Raw genomic sequence first — 18990 nt, forward strand, 5'->3', positions numbered from 1 at the left:
TGTGTGTGTGTGTGTGTGTGTGTGTGTGTGTGTGTGTGTGTGTGTGTGTGTGTGTGTGTGTGTGTGTGTGTGTGTGTGTGTGTGTGTGTGTGTGTGTGTGTGTGTGTGTGTGTGTGTGTGAAGGTGATCCAGGTCCTGAGAGCTCTGGACAGAGACCAGGGAGGCCAAGACGTCCCGATCCACTTCAGCTTCCCCCCCGAGTCCAGCCTGGCCCTGAACCTCAGCCTCAGGGACCACGGAGGTGAGGGTTCAATCAGTTTCAGATTCATATTCCATCCCTCACATACTTATGTATAATAACTTGCTTTATATTTTGTTATTGTTCATTTGTAAATTCAACATGTATATTTTCTACTTTCTTATTTATTTCTAGTCTTTTTAATTTGTATTGTACGATGTCTTTTTATGCTGCTGCAACGCAAACATTTCCCAACTTGGGATCAATGAAGTACTTCTTACCTTATCTAACACTACAGCAGAGGATCAGAGACACACTTCCTTTCAGATCCGACCATAAGCGTTTCTCAAAATAATTTTTGGAGAAAATCTCCAAATGTTTACTTTTTGGGGGAAATCGCAGAATTGTGACTTTTTTCCAAAATCCCGAAATTCAGATTTTCTTTCTAAAAATCTCGAAATGTTTACCTTTTCACAAAATTCTCACTTTGCCCCAAATTCTCAAAATTCTGACTTTTTCCACACATTTCTGAGTGTTTCCCAATACTCAAAATGTTGACTTGAAAAAATCGAGAAATTCAAACTTTTTTCTAAAAATCACAAAATTCGGAATTTTGCTCAAAATCCTCAAAGGATATTTTCAGAAAAAGTCAAAACATGTTTTTACTTTTTTCTCAAAATCAAAGACTTCTGATTGTTTTTCTCAGAATTCAGATTTGTTGGTGTGTGTGTGTGTGTGTGTGTGTGTGTGTGTGTGTGTGTGTGTGTGTGTGTGTGTGTGTGTGTGTGTGTGTGTGTGACCCCTCAGGTGAGACGGCCAGCCTGGTGCTCCAGTCGTCCCTGCAGCCCCTCCCCTCCCCCGCCCCCCTGCTGGTTGCCGTGGTGATGCGTGACGGAGCGTCCGGCCTCACACACACTGGCACGGTGACGCTCACTGTGTGTCCCTGCCTGCGGGGGGGCATGCACCTGGAGGAGGGGGGGAGAGGGGGGGAGAGTGTGTGCCTCCCCCTGAACTCCCCCTCCCCCTCCCTCATCTTCAGCCTCGTCACCTTCCTCTCCATGCTGGCCTGCGTCACCACGCTGCTCGGTACGTACTGTTCATCCAGACCAGGGGGGGGCAAACTACGGCCCGGGGGCCAAACTACGGCCCGGGGGCCAAACTACGGCCCGGGGGCCAAACTACGGCCCGGGGGCCATTTTGAATCGGCCCTCACTCAGCAAATTAAAAAAGTATAATGACTCAAGTATAATAAACTTCTGCTTGTCTTATATTGTACTTCTTAAACATAATAAGCCCAATTTTCTAATAAATTCAGTCAATTCAAGAAAACATGTTCTAAGAAATCTAAGCCCAATAACTTATTTCCATAACAACAATATACCTCCATATCTCCTCTCATGATCAACCTGAAGCTCCTGTGTTCAGCAATGAGCTGCCGACACAACAAAGCCAACCTCTGGAGAGATGTTCATTTCTTAAATCATTTTCAAGTATCAAGAATAATTGACCTACTTGGATTGACTCTTCCAACTTATAACTGAACTCATGAGGTAATAAAGCTCTCCTCCAGTGAGGGGCCCGGCCCTTAGTGTGTCTTTCTGTCTGCGGCCCTCTGTGAAAAACGTTTGGACATCCTGATCGAGACAAAACCAGAGACACATTAGATTCCTTTTATTGGCACTACAGAGTTCAGCGAGCATTCTGCAGCTGCCCCCCCCCCCCCCTGACAGTAATGCTGTCATGTTGTGCGTGTGTGTCAGAGGCTATGTGTGTGTGTGTGTGTGTGTGTGTGTGTGTGTGTGTGTGTGTGTGTGTGTGTGTGTGTGTGTGTGTGTGTGTGTGTGTGTGTGTGTGTGTGTGTGTGTGTGTGTGTGTGTGCAGCTGGTCATGTGTGTGTGTTCTGCCCCCAGTGGTGTGTGCGCTCTCGATGTCGCTGCGCCATCAGAAGCGAGAGCCGCTCTCCGCCTTCGAGGAGGACGACGTCAGGGAGAACATCATCTCGTACGATGACGAGGGGGGGGGCGAGGCGGACACGGCGGCCTTCGACATCACGGCGCTGCAGAGCCTGCAGAGGGTGCACAGCATGTGAGCCCCCCCCCTCCCTCCCTCAGATATTAACATATGAGATCAAATGGGTTTTTTTTTTATTGTTTTTTTTATTATAATTTCTATTTTTGTATCTTTAGCATATTTTGTTTTGCTACTTGCATGAAGCTGTCTGTGGCTCTTTCCTGCTGTAACAACATACATCTCCCCTCTGTGGGACGAATAAAGGTTCTGATTCTGATATTAAGATATAAAGTGTGCGTGGAGCGTTTTCAGACTTTCCAAAAATATAAAAATTCTGACTTTTTGCTGAAAATTCTCAAATGATATTTTCAGAAAAAGTTATTGTTTTTTTTCTTCTTCATGAAAATGTCAGACTTCTGACTTTGTGTGGCCCCCTTCAGATATTACATTATAAAGTGTGTGTCTGACTTTGTGCCCCCCCCCCCTCGCAGATGGTACACTCAGCCGAACCCTGCGAGGTCCCGGACGTACAGCTGGTCCCGCCCCCCCCGACCCAGCCTGCCCCGCCCCCAGAGGCCCGGCTCGGCCCCCATGTACGGCCGGCTCTGCCTCGGCCTCCACACCCTGCCAGTCCTCAGGGACCACCCGGGGGGGGGGCCACTGGAGGGGGGGCTCCCACAGCTGATCTCCGGGCTCAGCGGGGGCTTCCCGGGGGTCCAGAACCAGAGACCCTTCCAGTCCCTGATCTCTCCTGGGGGGGGCCTGGCTGGTTATGGATCAGAGAGGCTGCTGCAGAAGATCCCCGACATACGAGAGGGGGGGGGGGCTGCTGACCTTCAAGAGGAGCAGGAGCACACAAAGGTCAGAACACACTGAAGATGTGCAGAAATGATATGAAGCAGAGAGAGGCCAAACAGATCAGAGGCAAGTTCTTACTGTTTCCCAGAGGATGTGGTGTTTCTGTTGGTCCCTGAAGGCAGCATCTCCCTGGTTCTGTTGGTCCCTGAAGGCAGCATCACCCTGGTTCTGTTGGTCCCTGAAGGCAGCATCTCCCAGTCCAATGGGTTTTCATTTAGACACTTCATTCTCTTCAGCTTGAATTCACCACAGGGCATATTTCAGGATAAAAACCACATTGAGAAAGGGAGTATCTGGAGCATGCAGAGGTCAGAGTTCATACGAACAGATAGAATATGCAAAGAGCAAAGAAAGGCCATAAGGATTAGAGGCATGTGAATCATAATGTTTCCAAATATGCCTCTGATTCACCAGACCAAGATGAAAACAGTAAATAAATCAATCTGCAGAACAACCCTTACGAAGAGTTGGTGCTTAATGTAAACATGCAGAATGAGCTGTGACTGGTCGACCTTTTAGAAACCCAAAATAAACTGATGCAATGGGGAAAATATTTACAAGACTGAAATAAGTTTGTCCTCTCTGAGCCTCCGTACTTCTCTCCCTGCTCGCCTCTGACTCACCAAACAGTCGCCCAACCCAAGAAGCCCAAGACGCTACGAACAGACGCAGAATGTCATACAACGTGCTAACCACCTAAAAAGCTGAAACGCAGGGAAACATAAAACATGTATTGATTGCAAAACAAAACTCTTGATGCTTAATGTAAACACCTCTGCAGAATACATTTTAAGAATCAACATTACTAAAGAAAATATGAAAAAGGTCATAAAATTCAACGTGCTAATTCAACGTGCTAATTCAACGTGCTAATTCAACGTGCTAACCACCTGAAAAAGCTCTGCCACCTCTGCAGAAACTGTGACGTGTTCTTTAACCTGTTAAGCCCTGAGCCTGTTTTTCAGGTCTCAGGCTCGAAAATGACATTCCCAGAACAAATGACCATATCTTCCCTTCTAAAAGGGTTAAATTAATAATCTTTGTTCTCAAAGTAATGATAAACCTGTGAGTTGGATGTAGAAAAGTCAGAATCAATATAGATGTTTTTTATTTTAAAGAAAATTCAGATTTTACATCGTAAAAAACTGTAAATTATAGTGTCCGTCCAAAAATTCTTTTTTACTTATAGTGAAAACTACCCTTGGATGATGGGTTAGTAGACTAAAAGCTTTAGGAATCCAAAGTACAACATATAATAAGTACCCTGTATCAAGATTGATGCAAAACAAGTGAAATTTGACCTTTTTAGAGAGGTTTAGCAAAAAGAAACCACTTCTGGGGTCATTTGGGTGGATTTTCCATATCTCTGGCCCCCCTTGCTGGATTTTGATGGTTGACACCTCTTTCTGACCGTTAGAGCCAATAGAATCGAAGGGGGAGTCCCCCACACACACACGGTGTGAAGAGAAGAGGTGGGGGCTTCGCGCATGTAATTTTGCATCAGAGTGAACCTATCTCTAGCTTTGACATCTGGAAACGGAAAAGCAGTTTTAATGCTTATGGATTATCAGAAATCATTTCAAAGGGACACAGACACATTGGATTAACCTATGGATTAACTTCAGCAGCGTTTCTATCGTTTTAATGCCATTGAAGACCACTTTGGAGAGACTACAGAGCCAAGGTAACTTTGTTAGCATTTTTAGCTACCTAGCGTCACCTGTTTTGATGTCTGTTTTTGTTTATAACCTCGCAAATACGTATAATTCAGTAGTAATGAGGGTACCCATCGATTCTGTGTCACCTCACGATGTGAATCGATGTGTTGGATGTGGAGAAAAGATAAATAATAAGGTTTTGTGAGTGATTTTCGATGCAGTAAGGTGTTAGCATTTTTCGCTCGTTGCTAATTCAGAGGCTCAGTGTTAGCATTGTGGGTTTTCTTTTGAAAAAAAAAAAAAAAAATATCAGTTAGATGAGTTTCTTCCCGTTACATGGATATAAAACATTCATAGTTTATTAAATGAACATGCCCTCAGACACTGTTTCCTGCAAGATGTTGCTGCAGTGCCCCTGGTACCGGGGTCTCTCGGGCTTCACAGGTTAAAGAAACCCCAAACATCTCAAATCTAAACCTCTGAATAAGTTTGTCCTCTCTGAGCCTCCGTACTGTCCTCCCTGTATCTGACCCCCCCCTCTCTTGTTTACAGATGAATCCAGCAGAGTTGCCCCCCCCCTCCACTGTGACCCTCTGCAGCCTCATGGACTCCCTAAGCTCCGCCTCCTCTCAGCGGGGGGGCCGGCGGGGGTCCAATCAGACTCAGATCAGCACCGACTCCTCCATCCGCTCGGAGCCCCCCCCCTCCGCCCCCCAGCTGCAAAACGACTCCTACAGCATCGTGGGGTCGCTCAGCACCAGCCGGGGCGGAGCCTCTCTGGGGGGGGGGCAGGCAGTGGGAGCGACGCTACTGAGCATGTGCAGACCGAGGAAGGACCTCCTTCCACCTTTACCTGGGGAGGGAACGCCCCCCCCGCGGCCCCTCCCCATGGAGGAGCTCCTGAACATCCGGTTGGACCAGCTGACCTGCGACCCCTCACTGCCCCCCTTCGACTCCCTGCAGACCTATCAGTTCGAGGGGCGGGACTCCAGAGCCGAGAGCCTCAGCTCATTGGACAGCGACGGGGGGAATGGGGGGGCGGCAGAGGAGGGAGGGGGAGGCATGGAGGAGCTGAACCAAAAGTTTCTGAGGCTGGTGGAAATCATCCGGGAGAGAGAGGGGGAGACGGGGGGTGAGACGGGGGTTGAGAGAGAGTTTGAGACGGGGGGTGAGATGGGGGGTGAGACGGGGGGTGAGACGCCTCAGAAACTGAGTGAGGAGAAGGAGCCGCAGAGATGGGACTTCTAGAAACTCTCAGTGCTGCAGATCTACCGGGACATCTTTCAAGAGAGGGTACAAGGACTGAAACAAGACACTCTTAGAGGACACTCTATAGCCGCGTTCACACCGGAGTACTTTTCCCACAATAGTTCATCAGAACTCAGATATATTTGCGTTCACACCAAAAAGAGCCTGAACTAAATTAGTTCATCAGAACCTTTTCACCCCCTTTCCCGTCCCTGCTAGAGAGCAGGTACTTTCGTGGGAGAAAAAGGTTCCTCTGTCTGATTGGCTGGGCGGATTGCAAACCACGCCCCGTACAACTCCCAAAAAGTGTTGTGAAGCCGCCATTTTATTATCCTCGCATTAGCATTATTAGCATTAGCATTAGCCCAGCGCACAAACGCAGAGAGACTAACTTATGGCAACACAAAATAAAACATGGGAGCGGTGGAGATGAGGAGGTGTCGGCGTTCTGGCGATTTCCTCTGAAGGCTTCAGTAGAAGCTGCTGGGAGTCCCAGCAGCTTCTACTGAAGCCTTCCTCAACTCCGGGGACTTCAGGCCGGGGACTCCGGGTGGCAGTATACACCGTGAAGTGGTTTGCGGCCTGCCAGTAAACCCAAAGCAGAAGAAGAAGAAGTGACGTCAACGGCTTCATTTGCCTAATCCTTCCCCAGGAACTCATTGCGGTGTGAACGCGATCTGCTCTTTAGTTCATCAGAACTAAAAGAGTTCTGATGAACTATTGTGGGAAAAGAACTTGGTGTGAACGCCCCTTTTGAGGTGACTCTTTGAGGACACTCTCTGAGGACACTCTCTGAGGACACTCTCTGAGGACACTCTCTGAGGACACTCTCTGAGGACACTCTCTGAGGACACTCTTTGAGGACACTCTCTGAGGACACTCTCTGAGGACACTCTCTGAGGACACTCTCTGAGGACACTCTCTGAGGACACTCTTAGAGGACACTCTCTGAGGACACTCTTAGAGGACACTCTCTGAGGACACTCTTTGAGGACACTCTTTGAGGACACTCTCTGAGGACACTCTTTGAGGACACTCTCTGAGGACACTCTTTGAGGACACTCTTTGAGGACACTCTCTGAGGACACTCTTTGAGGACACTCTTTGAGGACACTCTCTGAGGACACTCTTTGAGGACACTCTTTGAGGACACTCTTTGAAGACACTCTTTGAGGACACTCTCTGAGGACACTCTTTGAAGACACTCTTAGAGGACACTCTCTGAGGACACTCTGAGGTCACTCTAAGAGGTCACCACTGATAATAATAATAATAATAATGCATTTTATTTATGGGCACCTTTCAAAGCTCTCAAGGACACCTTACAGAGCATAATTAAAACCAAGCAACAAGAAGATCACACAGTAATACAAGACTTCAAAAACAAAGACTTCAAAACAACAATCAGTTTAGCAGATTTAAGGTATTGAACACGCCAGTTTAAAAAGGTGTGTTTTCAGGCTTGAAGGTTGAGAGTGAGTCCATATTGCGGATGTCTTGTGGGAGAGAGTTCCAGAGACGGGGGGCAGAGTGGCTGAAGGCTCGTGACCCCATTTTTGGACCAGTTGGAGCTTACGCAGGGATTTGTGAGGAAGGAACTGATGGCTCTGAAATATCATTATTTTCACCATCCAATGAAAAGGATCTGCATCCATATCAACTGTTCACAGTCCAACAGTTTTCACCCCCACTGTGTTTGCATATGGATCTGTCACTCTTCACACTACAGTCATTAATAATGCACTCGGCTCTCACAGCTCACGTTATAAAAAATTCACTTTTTGAAATATGTATTCTGAGCCCTGAAAGCTGCATTGTTAGAAAATAGGCCTCGTGAAATATAGATCTGAACCGTGATATTTAATATTGATAGTTTAATAGGGCCACGCTTCTTACTATAGTCCTGCAGAGACTCCAGGAAGTAGTCAGCACCGCAGCAGCTCACTATGCAACATGGTCTCTGTCTAAAACTGTTTTCTGATGAAGAGTAAATGATATGCACATGTAGTCAGTCTCCTTCAGTTGCTGCTCATGAGTGGAACGTTTTTGGGGAAGGGTGGGGGAAATGACGGTGGCCGTCAGGTGCCAACGCGCTACAACGTCCTGAAACTATTCCATCTGCAGCTTCAGAAAGGATGCAGGTATAGAAACCCAAATGTTCCTCATGAGGAAACATCTTCAGAACAACACGTGCAGCTTTTAGAAAACATTCAGCAACTTGAGGAGACATGGCAGCGTTTACTGAAAGCTGCAGAAACCAAACGCTGAAGAAGCTCAAAACACAATGGAGACTAGGGGACACTAAAGAGTGACGCACACAGCTGGGAGACCAGGGGACACTAAAGAGTGACGCACACAGCTGGGAGACCAGGGGACACTAAAGAGTGACGCACATAGCTGGGAGACCAGGGGACACTAAAGAGTGACGCACACAGCTGGGAGACCAGGGGACACTAAAGAGTGACGCACACAGCTGGGAGACCAGGGGACACTAAAGAGTGACGCACACAGCTGGGAGACCAGGGGATACTAAAGAGTGACGCACACAGCTGGGAGACCAGGGGACACTAAAGAGTGACGCACACAGCTGGGAGACCAGGGGACACTAAAGAGTGACGCACACAGCTGGGAGACCAGGGGACACTAAAGAGTGACGCACACAGCTGGGAGACCAGGGGACACTAAAGAGTGACGCACACAGCTGGGAGACCAGGGGACACTAAAGAGTGACGCACACAGCTGGGAGACCAGGGGACACTAAAGAGTGACGCACACAGCTGGGAGACCAGGGGACACTAAAGAGTGACGCACACAGCTGGGAGACCAGGGGACACTAAAGAGTGACGCACACAGCTGGGAGACCAGGGGACACTAAAGAGTGACGCACACAGCTGGGAGACCAGGGGACACTAAACAGTGACGCACACAGCTGGGAGACCAGGGGACACTAAAGAGTGACGCACACAGCTGGGAGACCAGGGGACACTAAAGAGTGACGCACACAGCTGGGAGACCAGGGGACACTAAAGAGTGATGCACACAGCTGGAGACAAGGGGACACTAGAGAGTGACGCACACAGCTGGGAGACCAGGGGACACTAAAGAGTGACGCACACAGCTGGGAGACCAGGGGACACTAAAGAGTGACGCACACAGCTGGGAGACCAGGGGACACTAAAGAGTGACGCACACAGCTGGGAGACCAGGGGACACTAAAGAGTGACGCACACAGCTGGGAGACCAGGGGACACTAAAGAGTGACGCACACAGCTGGGAGACCAGGGGACACTAAAGAGTGACGCACACAGCTGGGAGACCAGGGGACACTAAAGAGTGACACACACAGCTGGGAGACCAGGGGACACTAAAGAGTGACGCACACAGCTGGGAGACCAGGGTTGCGGTCCCTTCACCTCCACCCACCTGTGTGAGTGCTGTTGGAGCAGAACACCTATCTGGTGGCTGATAGCCCCCCCTCCGCGCCGTTCGTTGAATGAGGCTGATCTCTATTTAATTAAGAAAGGAATTGAAAACACCGGAATCAAAAGTTATAACAATTATCTGAGTTTACTGGTAGGGAATAGAACACGTATACAAGTTATACAGAGTACTCCGGACTTCAGGTTTGTGATGCGGTTTACAGGTAGACAGACCAGCCTTCAGGAAACGAGAAGTACAGACTTCAGGTTTGGGATGCGGTTTACACGTCTCTAGACCAGCCTTCAGCAAACCAGAAGCATTTTACATTCAAAAACAACAGTATTCATATTCATATTTTGGGGCGGAGATGTGTTGACTTTTCCCTTCCCCTTTTACTCCAAAGCGAATTAGAGAGTCCGTGGGGAGGAGCTGTGTGAGCTGCTCACATCCCCCAGGTGTTTTTACTGGTTGGATTCACTTCTGGTCGGGTTCAATACAGCGAATCAGAGTTCTGACCAGAACGTGAGATTCTAAGGTTTCACAAGGCCAAAGTCAATCTTATCTCTGCCCCGATATCCACTCCCTTACTTTCCCATGGGATTTTTCACATAAACTATTCTTTCATACAATTAAACCTTGTGCACAAATATAATGATGCCCATAAGAACCTTGAAAAGAATATGTGTGAGCTCTCTGGTGAAAAGGAGCTGTGTGTGTGTGAAACAGGATCTCTGGGTTAGTGAGTTGTAAGTGAGAATATCATTTCTATATATGTGATTACTTAAAACAGTTCAAACAATACATGTTCACTAAAATACAATTCAAAATAATACATGTTTACTTCAATACAGTTTAGAATCATATATTTTTACTTCAGTGCTCATTCCCTTCACCTCCACCTACCTGTGAGAGTGCTCATTCCCTTCACCTCCACCTACCTGTGTGAGTGCAGGTTTTCCGCATTGACTCTGATCAAAGCCAGTGCCGGTGAAGGCTGCAGCCAGAGGATGATCTGCGTTTATTCCTGCGAGCATCAAAGACTCATTGTTCCCACTAAAGTAGGGGTGAGTGTAAAAAGGAGGCAACAACGTTGACGTTCAGTGTGTTGCCGGGAGCATATAAGGATGTATCCACGATGTTGAAAATGTTAAAATGTTAAATATGTGTTGAGAACACGGCGTGTGAAAATATACGGGTGGTGCTGCAGCTAGATTTGCCTGTCCTCTGTAAGAAGGTGTCGGCGACTGACATGCGAGGAAGAACGGCTGTCCACAGGCTGATCCAACTTTAACAACTCTATTAACTTCCAAGGTAGTGAATTGAACATGCTTTTGTAATTGGGTGTGTGGTATATTTTCATGCACGCACACGCATGTTCCTCAACACACAAACTGAACAACACTCAATTGTCCGATCGCTACCAGTGTCCTTGCGATCTTGTTATAGCAACAAGTTACTGATGCAATATGGTTGAGACCATTCGGGCTTATTCCAGAGGGGTGCAAGGAATAGAAGTAGTGGGGGAGTTTTATACAATATGTTTAAAACATAAAGATAAAAAGGTTTTAAAAAGTTATTGTTTAATGTTTTAAGGAGGTGACGCTACTCAGCCAATCACATCGGTGCAGTCAGTGAGTCAGCACGATGGATTCAAACACACACACAGAGACGAGACAAGAGGAGAGAAACAGTCGGAGTCAAATGGCGGACGGTAGACAGCGAAAACAGAGCATTTAATGACATTTTCTCTTACTGGACCTCTTTGAAATGCAATTGAAGACCCCCGCATTATAGCAACAACAACAATAATAATAATAATAGCAATAATAATTGGGAGGGGGGGCGCGGCTATTCTTATGTTCTCTGAGGGGAGGCTCACCTTCCCACACTTTGAAAACCCCTGATCTAGATGAAAGGAAAGGAGGTTTTAAACTTCCTTTATAACCTCCTTTAGCTTAGGAACCACTGGACCTTCCTTTAGGAGAGGAGAGGAGAAAATGCTGCCCCACAATGCCTTGCGGCCATTCACGAAAACAACCGATTATGATGGAGAAATGATATCATGAAAGTTACGGTGCTTATTAAGCTTTTTAACACGTATGTGGTAAGTTGCCAAAGTGCTTTGTTTTGAACGTTCATCAGTATTATAATCAAAAGGAGAAATATGAACGTTAGTTTTGACTGAAATGATCAAATAAAGTCAACATTTCACAGTCTTTACTGAGCTGTGTGGGGTTTGTTCAACTTTTAAAAGATGTTTGAATGGTGATATACACAGTGATAGATGTTATGGACTAACCGTTATAATAAATACATTTGTATTGATTTTAAGATCTTTTCATACAATCATACGTATTGGGATCATTTGTATTAATGTGGACCGCAGGGAGAGGGTGACGAGTGTAAGAAATTAAAATCAATGTTGATATGGCGTAATTTAAATTAAATATAGGGTTTTAATTTAAAGCAGTTTTATTCTGAAAAAAACGGAAGTTTACACTAACTATTAACTTAACACTTTTATTCTGAAAATTCTTCATTTCCGGTTAGCATTAGCATGTGGCTAACGTTTTGAAACCGTGAATTGAAGGTGAAATGACATGTGATGTTGTAACACTCATTTATTGACGCTGAAATAACGTTTATCAGGGAATGTTTAAATAACCACAGACACCAGAATGATGTAATTTAGCAACAGAAAAAGGCAGGAATTGCATTGGACCCGCCCCCGTCGACGCCGGCCAATAGGAGAAGACCACAGATGACAACAGGAAGAGCAAGCCAAGAATCGACCTCTTTTCCTGACGCCAGCTGACCGAGGAGACACGCAAGAGCTGGATGGGGAGAGAGCCTCCACTCGCACATTTCATTTGTACACCACCGCATCTTTTGTGTAATTAAATGCTGTTAACTTTTATATGATTGATTGATTGAAAAGTTTATTAACAGCTTGTATATTGGGTACAGTACAGTACAGCTCAAAACATACAATTGTTAAGGGGATGCAGACCAGAGAAAGACTTTCGTCTTGTTTACATCAGGGTCCCCCATTTCCAATTCATCATATATAAGCTTCCCTTGACTCTTTTCAGTCTGTCCTGCTCTCAGGGTTCAAGAATTACTAACACGAGCATAAGTTTCACTTTCCTTTTTTTTTTTGTCCATCTCAGAACCCAATTCAAGGTTTTGGTCTTCACTTATAGAGCTGTCCATGGCCAAGCCCCAGCCTACATTAATGACCTGATCCTCCCTCATAGCACAACTCGGGCCCTGAGGTCCTCTGAGCAAGGCCTCCTAAGGGTGCCCCGAACCAGGCTAAAAACCAAGGGGGACCGTGCCTTTGAGGTGGTGGCCCCAAGGCTCTGGAACAAACTCCCCCAGACACTAAGAGCCTCTGCCTCAGTAGAGATTTTTAGGGGGCAGTTAAAGACCCACCTCTTCCGTCAGGCCTTTGGGGCATCGGAGGAGGTGAGTTAGTAGCTGTCTTTTATTGGTGTTTTATCGTATGTTTTATCCTATGTATTACCTGCTGTTGTTTTATGCCTTTTTATGCCTTTTATTCTACATTTTAGTTGTACTGTGAATTGTGTACTGTACTGTAAAGCACTTTGTACATTCGTGTTGTGAAGGGTGCTATATAAATAAAGCTTTACTTACTTACTTACTTACTTTTTTATTTAAATTCCAACTTTGGTCATGAAGAATATGTTTCTCTGTTGTCCCCGTTCATAAAGCATAACAGCATCAGAGCACGGTGCAGAGTCTCTAGATGAGTTTACAGTAGTCCCTCGTTCTTATTAAACATCCATGTTGTAGTCCGCTGTATAGAAAACTGTAGTTTCCATAGTTTCCCCACAGCAGCAGACGCACATTCATGACGTCTGCTGGCGCATCATAAACATGTCGGATAGTGAAAGTCAATCAATCAATGTTTATTTATATATAGCCCAATATCACAAATGTTACATTTGTCTCAGTGGACTTCACAGTTTGTACAGAATACCAGTATGACAATACGACCCCCTCTGTCCTTAGACCCTCTGTCCTCAGACCCTCTGTCCTTAGACCCTCTGTCCTTAGACCCTCACATCGTACAAGGAAACACTTCCAGAGAAACCCCACAGTTTAAAGGAACATGGGAGAAACCTCAGGGAGAGCAACAGAGGAGGGATCCCTCTCCCAGGACGGACAGACGTGCAATAGATGCCGTGTGTAAATCAAAGAGATAATACATTTCACAGCGTAGGTAGACCAAATGTTTGGAAATGCATGTGTCTATAATAAGAAGATGAATCCACGAGGATATCCATCCAGGACTCAGGATCCAGGACCACAGCAACAGGATCAGCCACGACTCAGGATCAGCCACGACTCAGGATCAGCCACGACTCAGGATCAGCCACGACTCAGGATCAGCCACGACTCAGGATCAGCCACGACTCAGGATCAGCCAGGACTCAGGATCCCGGCGTAGATAGACACCAAAAATAAATGTGGAGAAGCTGTGTTATTGGGAACATGAGAGTACACAGGTACAGACAGACAGAAGGAAGAAGTAAGGTCCCCCCCGACAGTCTAAGCCTATAGCAGCTAAACTAGGGGCTGAATCTAATCAGCCCTAACTATAAGCTTTATCAAAAAGGAAGGTCTTCAGCGCACTCTTAAAAACAGATAGGCTGCCTGCCGCCCGAACACAAACTGGAAGCTGATTCCACAAAAGTGGAGCTTGATAAGAAAAGGCTCTGGCTCCCATTGTACTTTTAGAGACTCTAGGAACAACCAACAACCCTGCATTCTAGGAACGCAATGCCCTAGTAGGACAGTAGGGTATAATGAGTTCTTTAAGGTAAGATGGCGCCTGCCCATTAAGGGCTTTGTAGGCATACTTGCCAACCCTCCCGATTTTCGCGGGAGACTCCCGATTTCATTGCCCTCTCCCGGTTTCCTCCCGGGGTCATATTTCTCCCGCATTTCTCCCGATTTCTGACAAAATCAGATTTACTCACGACTGTTTCCACTCAGACTTTAATACAGCTACACCATTGTTTGGTTTCCATGGTAGCGTCTCTTTAGTAGCGCGCACAACTGAAAGTCTGAGAGGGTGAGGAAGATAGTCACAGAAAACTGAACAAGAATCGACCCCTCTGCTCACTCCTTTCCTGTAGGTCCAGCCCACACAGATACTCCATCAAGGATGGTGCTACAGGCCGCAAGGCATTGCCACTTACAACTACAATAAGCTTGCATCGTTTCCCTGCGTCTAGTCCCTCCCACCAGGAAGCATGGAGAGACGCAAGGAAACCACGAGAAGCAGGGAAATGAGTTTTCAGAGCAATGGGACGTCCTTTCCTCCGGAGTGTCACGTGAAGCGACGTCCGTTTGTGATGACGCCGCACAGCTGTTCGTCTGACAGCAGCTCTGTCAATGTTATTTTCACAAACACCCCCGCCTCTGTTAGTACACATTTACTGACACAAACATGTGTATCATCTGTTGTAGACCCAAATACATTAAATAAGAACTCATTCTCAAAAAAGATAAACGGCATTCTTAAAATGTATAAACGAACAATAGTTAGATTAATATTGATTAGAGTGCACAATAGAAATAAAATAATTGAGAGAAGAAAGAGAGATATGTTATCTATCAAAACCCAGTTAGATTAACATTCATTGGATTGCACACTTTGTTTGTTTGTGTGGATATGTAGCAGATTAACATGTTAAATAGCACTTAATGACTGACTGAATGGAAATGACAATAAATGAAAATGTAAAACGAAAAAGCGATCATGAAATGTTTCCAATAAATGAATAAAATGATTTTTGACCACTTAGTTGTTCAGATATATCACATATTTGTAACTAAATGATGCATTCATTGAAACAGAACCCAGTATGAACTGAGGAGTGAGTCCCGTGAGTTTCATGTGTTTTCTTCACTCCGCTGGGAAACTGCTCTCATGTCAAGAAGCATCAGATCAGTGCATGCGCTGCATCGTCCAATCAGTGAGCGATACACAGTAAGGGGGCGGGGCGAGTGTCTGAGGATTTCACCGGAGGATGGTCTGGTGGTTCCTCGGTTATCGCTCCTCCATTATCAGTCCTCGATCCTCGATCCTCGATCCTCGGTCCTCGATCCTCGGTCCTCGGTCCTCCGGCAGAAATAAGAGCCATGGGACGCTACTCAAGATGGCGCAGACAAATCAACTTCAGGTGATACCGGGACCGAGGAGCGAGGAGATGAGAAATAAGAGAAGTGAAACGCAGCCACAGCATGGCGAAGAAGATGATTGTAGCAGTGTGGATGAGAGACTGCAGCCTTCCTCAGGTCCTTTATGGAGGCCCTGATTGGGGATTGGGAGCACCTGAGGGAGACAATCAGGGATAGGGAGAGAGACACACACACAACACAACAGGTAACAATCTTGCTCAAGGTCTTCAGGGCGGTGGTGGCGAAGTCCATAGGGACTTGGCTTGGCAACTGGAAGGTCACCAGTTCAAGTCCCGGAAAGACCAAGTGCTACCGAGGTGTCCCTGAGCAAGGCACCGTTCCCTACACTGCTCCCCGGGCGCCGTACATAATGGCAGCCCACTGCTCCTAACACTAGGATGGGTCAAATGCAGAGACCTCTTTTCTTCTTAGAAATAAAAGACTGGAGCTTTGCACAGTGGCAGTATCGTAGCATGAAGTTTATCCGAGGCGCGATCATTGAATAAAAAAAATAAAAAATGTAATTAAATTAAATTATATAAAAGACTGGAGTTTCAGACAAAAAATCCACATTTTGAGAAAAAAAGACAGACATTTTATGTTTCAAAAGTTGGGATTTTATGAAAAGAAAAACACTAGGATGGGTCTGAGATTGTATCTAACACTAGGATGGGCTTGAGATTGTAAGGCCAAACCCTTCATCCTCAAGAGGGATACGGCCAAACCCTTTGCCATCCAAAGCGGTACAGCCAAGAACCATGTCCTCCAGTGTTCTTTCTCCTGAGGCTTTAAATCAGTCCTGCCTCCTGGCTGTCCTCCAGAAAGGGGTCATACTGTCTTTCCTAACCCCAGGATTAACCTGTTAAGCCCGAGAGACCCCAGTCCTGGGGTACTGCCGCAACATCTTGCAGGAAACAGTGTCTGAGGGCATGTTCATTTAATAAAACTATGAATGTTTTATATCCATGTAACGGGAAGAAACTCATCTAACTGATCATTTTTATTTTTTTTTCAAAAGAAAACCCACAATGCTAACACTGAGCCTCTGAATTAGCAACGAGCAAAAGATGCTAACACCTTACTGCACCGAAAATCACTCACAAAACCTTATTATTTATCTTTTCACCACATCCAACACATCGATTCACATCGTGAGGTGACACAGAATCGATGGGTACCCACATTATCACTGAATTATACGTATTTGCGACGTTATAAGCAAAAACGGACATCAAAACAGGTGACGCTAGGTAGCTAAAAATGCTAACAAGGTTACCTTGGCTCTGTAGTCTCTCCAAAGTGGTCTTCAATGGCATTAAAACGATAGAAACGCTGCTGAAGTTAATCCATAGGTTAATCCAATGTGTCTGTGTCCCTTTGAAATGATTTCTGATAATCCATAAGCATTAAAACTGCTTTTCCGTTTCCAGATGTCAGAGCTAGAGATAGGTTCACTCTGATGCAAAATTACATGCGCGAAGCCCCCACCTTTTCTCTTCACAACGTGTGTGTGGGGGACTCCCCCTTCGATTCTATTGGCTCTAACGGTCAGAAAGAGATGTCAACCATCAAAATCCAGCAAGGGGGGCCAGAGATATGGAAAATCCACCCAAATGACCCCAGAAGTGGTTTATTTTTACTAAATCTCTCTAAAAAGGTCAAATGTCACTTGTTTTGCATCAATCTTGATACAGGGTACTAATTATATGTTGTACTTTGGATTCCTAAAGCTTTTAGTCTACTAACCCATCATCCAAGGGTAGTTTTCACTATAAGTAAAAAATAATTTTTGGACGGACACTATAATTTACAGTTTTTTACTATGTAAAATCTGAATTTTCTTTAAAATAAAAAACATCTATATTGATTCTAACTTTTCTACATCCAACTCACAGGTTTATCATTACTTTGAGAAAAAAGATTATTAATTTAACCCTTTTAGAAGGGAAGATATGGTCATTTGTTCTGGGAATGTCATTTTCGAGCCTGAGACCTGAAAACAGGCTCAGGGCTTAACAGGTTAAAAAGGCATTATTAGGTTGTGTGGAACCAGTGCACAAAATGTATTGAAGTCCCTCCCATGTCTGCTAAACCAGAAGGAAAACATAGCTATTGGGCTTTTTCAATTAAAGTTAAAGACAGTAAATAATAAAACACAGAATGAAGATATGTCAAATGGGACACCCTAACAAGCCACTTATCAGCAAGTATGTCAAATAGAGCCTACTAACACATCTAGAAGGAGAGAGAGTTGATGTATTATGAAGACAGATTTACAAGTTTAGGAAACACCAACACTAACTAAATGCCTTCATCTAATCTAACCCTGACTCCATATTGACAAGTCTGAACACTGGTACAATACAATAAATACAGATATGACAAAGTGAGTATTAGTTTATAACTTAGTGTATATAAACTCTTACATATTGTATTAATAGCTGCTGCTTTAAGCTCTTTTTAAATACAGATAAAGTCATTTTTAAAGTGTTTTCAATATCTTACCACACTAAAGCTGGTATATATGTATGTTTTACCCTTTATAAGACGCTTTTACCTTGTCTTCTGTGTATGGAAAGATAAATGAGTTTGGACAGGGTATACCAGTCTGTTGCTCAGCATATTTGACATGTTACATTTTCTTAATTGAGTAGTTGGGATTTTTTGGTGAAGTTGTTTACACTTAAAACAACATTTTCATAAAATATATTGATATTGAAAGAGGGTTAACCCATTTACTAAAGTAATGTACTAAAGTTTAAACATTTAGGTACTTGGCGGTGGTGGGAACTGGAAGGTCACCAGTTCAAGTCCCGGAAAGACCATGGGTGTTTCTCAATGTCGAGTAAAGCTGCTCCAGAGCCACTATTTCAAGCCTACTACGTCATCGAGTGCCGCAGAAGTACTGTTCTAATGGCCAGCATACTTGGAAATCTACCGAGCCCGGCGTACTTCGTAGCGAGAAATTTCGAGGCTGCACATGTGTAGACTCCGGTCTTAAAATCCCCACAATGCTTTGCGCACGGACCAATTTCCCCAAATCTGTGGCGGAAGATGTAAGGCGGGGCCTCTCATATGACGCACACCTGCACACTTGCTAGCGTGTTCCACTCTTCGTTTTCCGAATGCCAGGAAGTATTCTTGACTCGCTTCTGAAGCAAGATGCTCGGAAGACATGTGCTACCAAGCAAGCATACTCGACATTGAGAAACACCCCAAGTGCTACCGAGGTGTCCTTGAGCAAGGCACCGTTCCCTACACTGCTCCCCGGGCGCCGTACATAATGGCAGCCCACTGCTCCTAACACTAGGATGGGACAAATGCAGAGACCTCTTTTGTTCTTAGAAATAAGACTTGACTTTCAGACAAAAGTCCAGAGAAAAAAAAAACGATGGTTTTGCTTCA

At 45.3% G+C, this 18990-nt stretch overlaps 1 protein-coding gene across 1 annotated transcript in view; it reads left to right on the forward strand.

Moving 5' to 3' along the window:
* The window catches only part of LOC117500044 (cadherin-24-like), a 43734-nt gene extending 37782 nt beyond the window's left edge, over positions 1–5952 (forward strand). Inside the window, exons 11-15 of the mRNA XM_034152735.1 lie at positions 124–241; positions 986–1264; positions 2089–2263; positions 2680–3049; positions 5257–5952. Coding sequence (XP_034008626.1) covers positions 124–241; positions 986–1264; positions 2089–2263; positions 2680–3049; positions 5257–5952 — 1638 coding nt within the window. The remainder of the gene's footprint in view (positions 1–123; positions 242–985; positions 1265–2088; positions 2264–2679; positions 3050–5256) is intronic.
* Positions 5953–18990: the final 13038 nt, after the last annotated feature.

Source organism: Trematomus bernacchii, unplaced genomic scaffold (genome assembly GCF_902827165.1).
Source record: "Trematomus bernacchii unplaced genomic scaffold, fTreBer1.1, whole genome shotgun sequence".
NCBI classification, from domain to species: domain Eukaryota; kingdom Metazoa; phylum Chordata; class Actinopteri; order Perciformes; family Nototheniidae; genus Trematomus; species Trematomus bernacchii.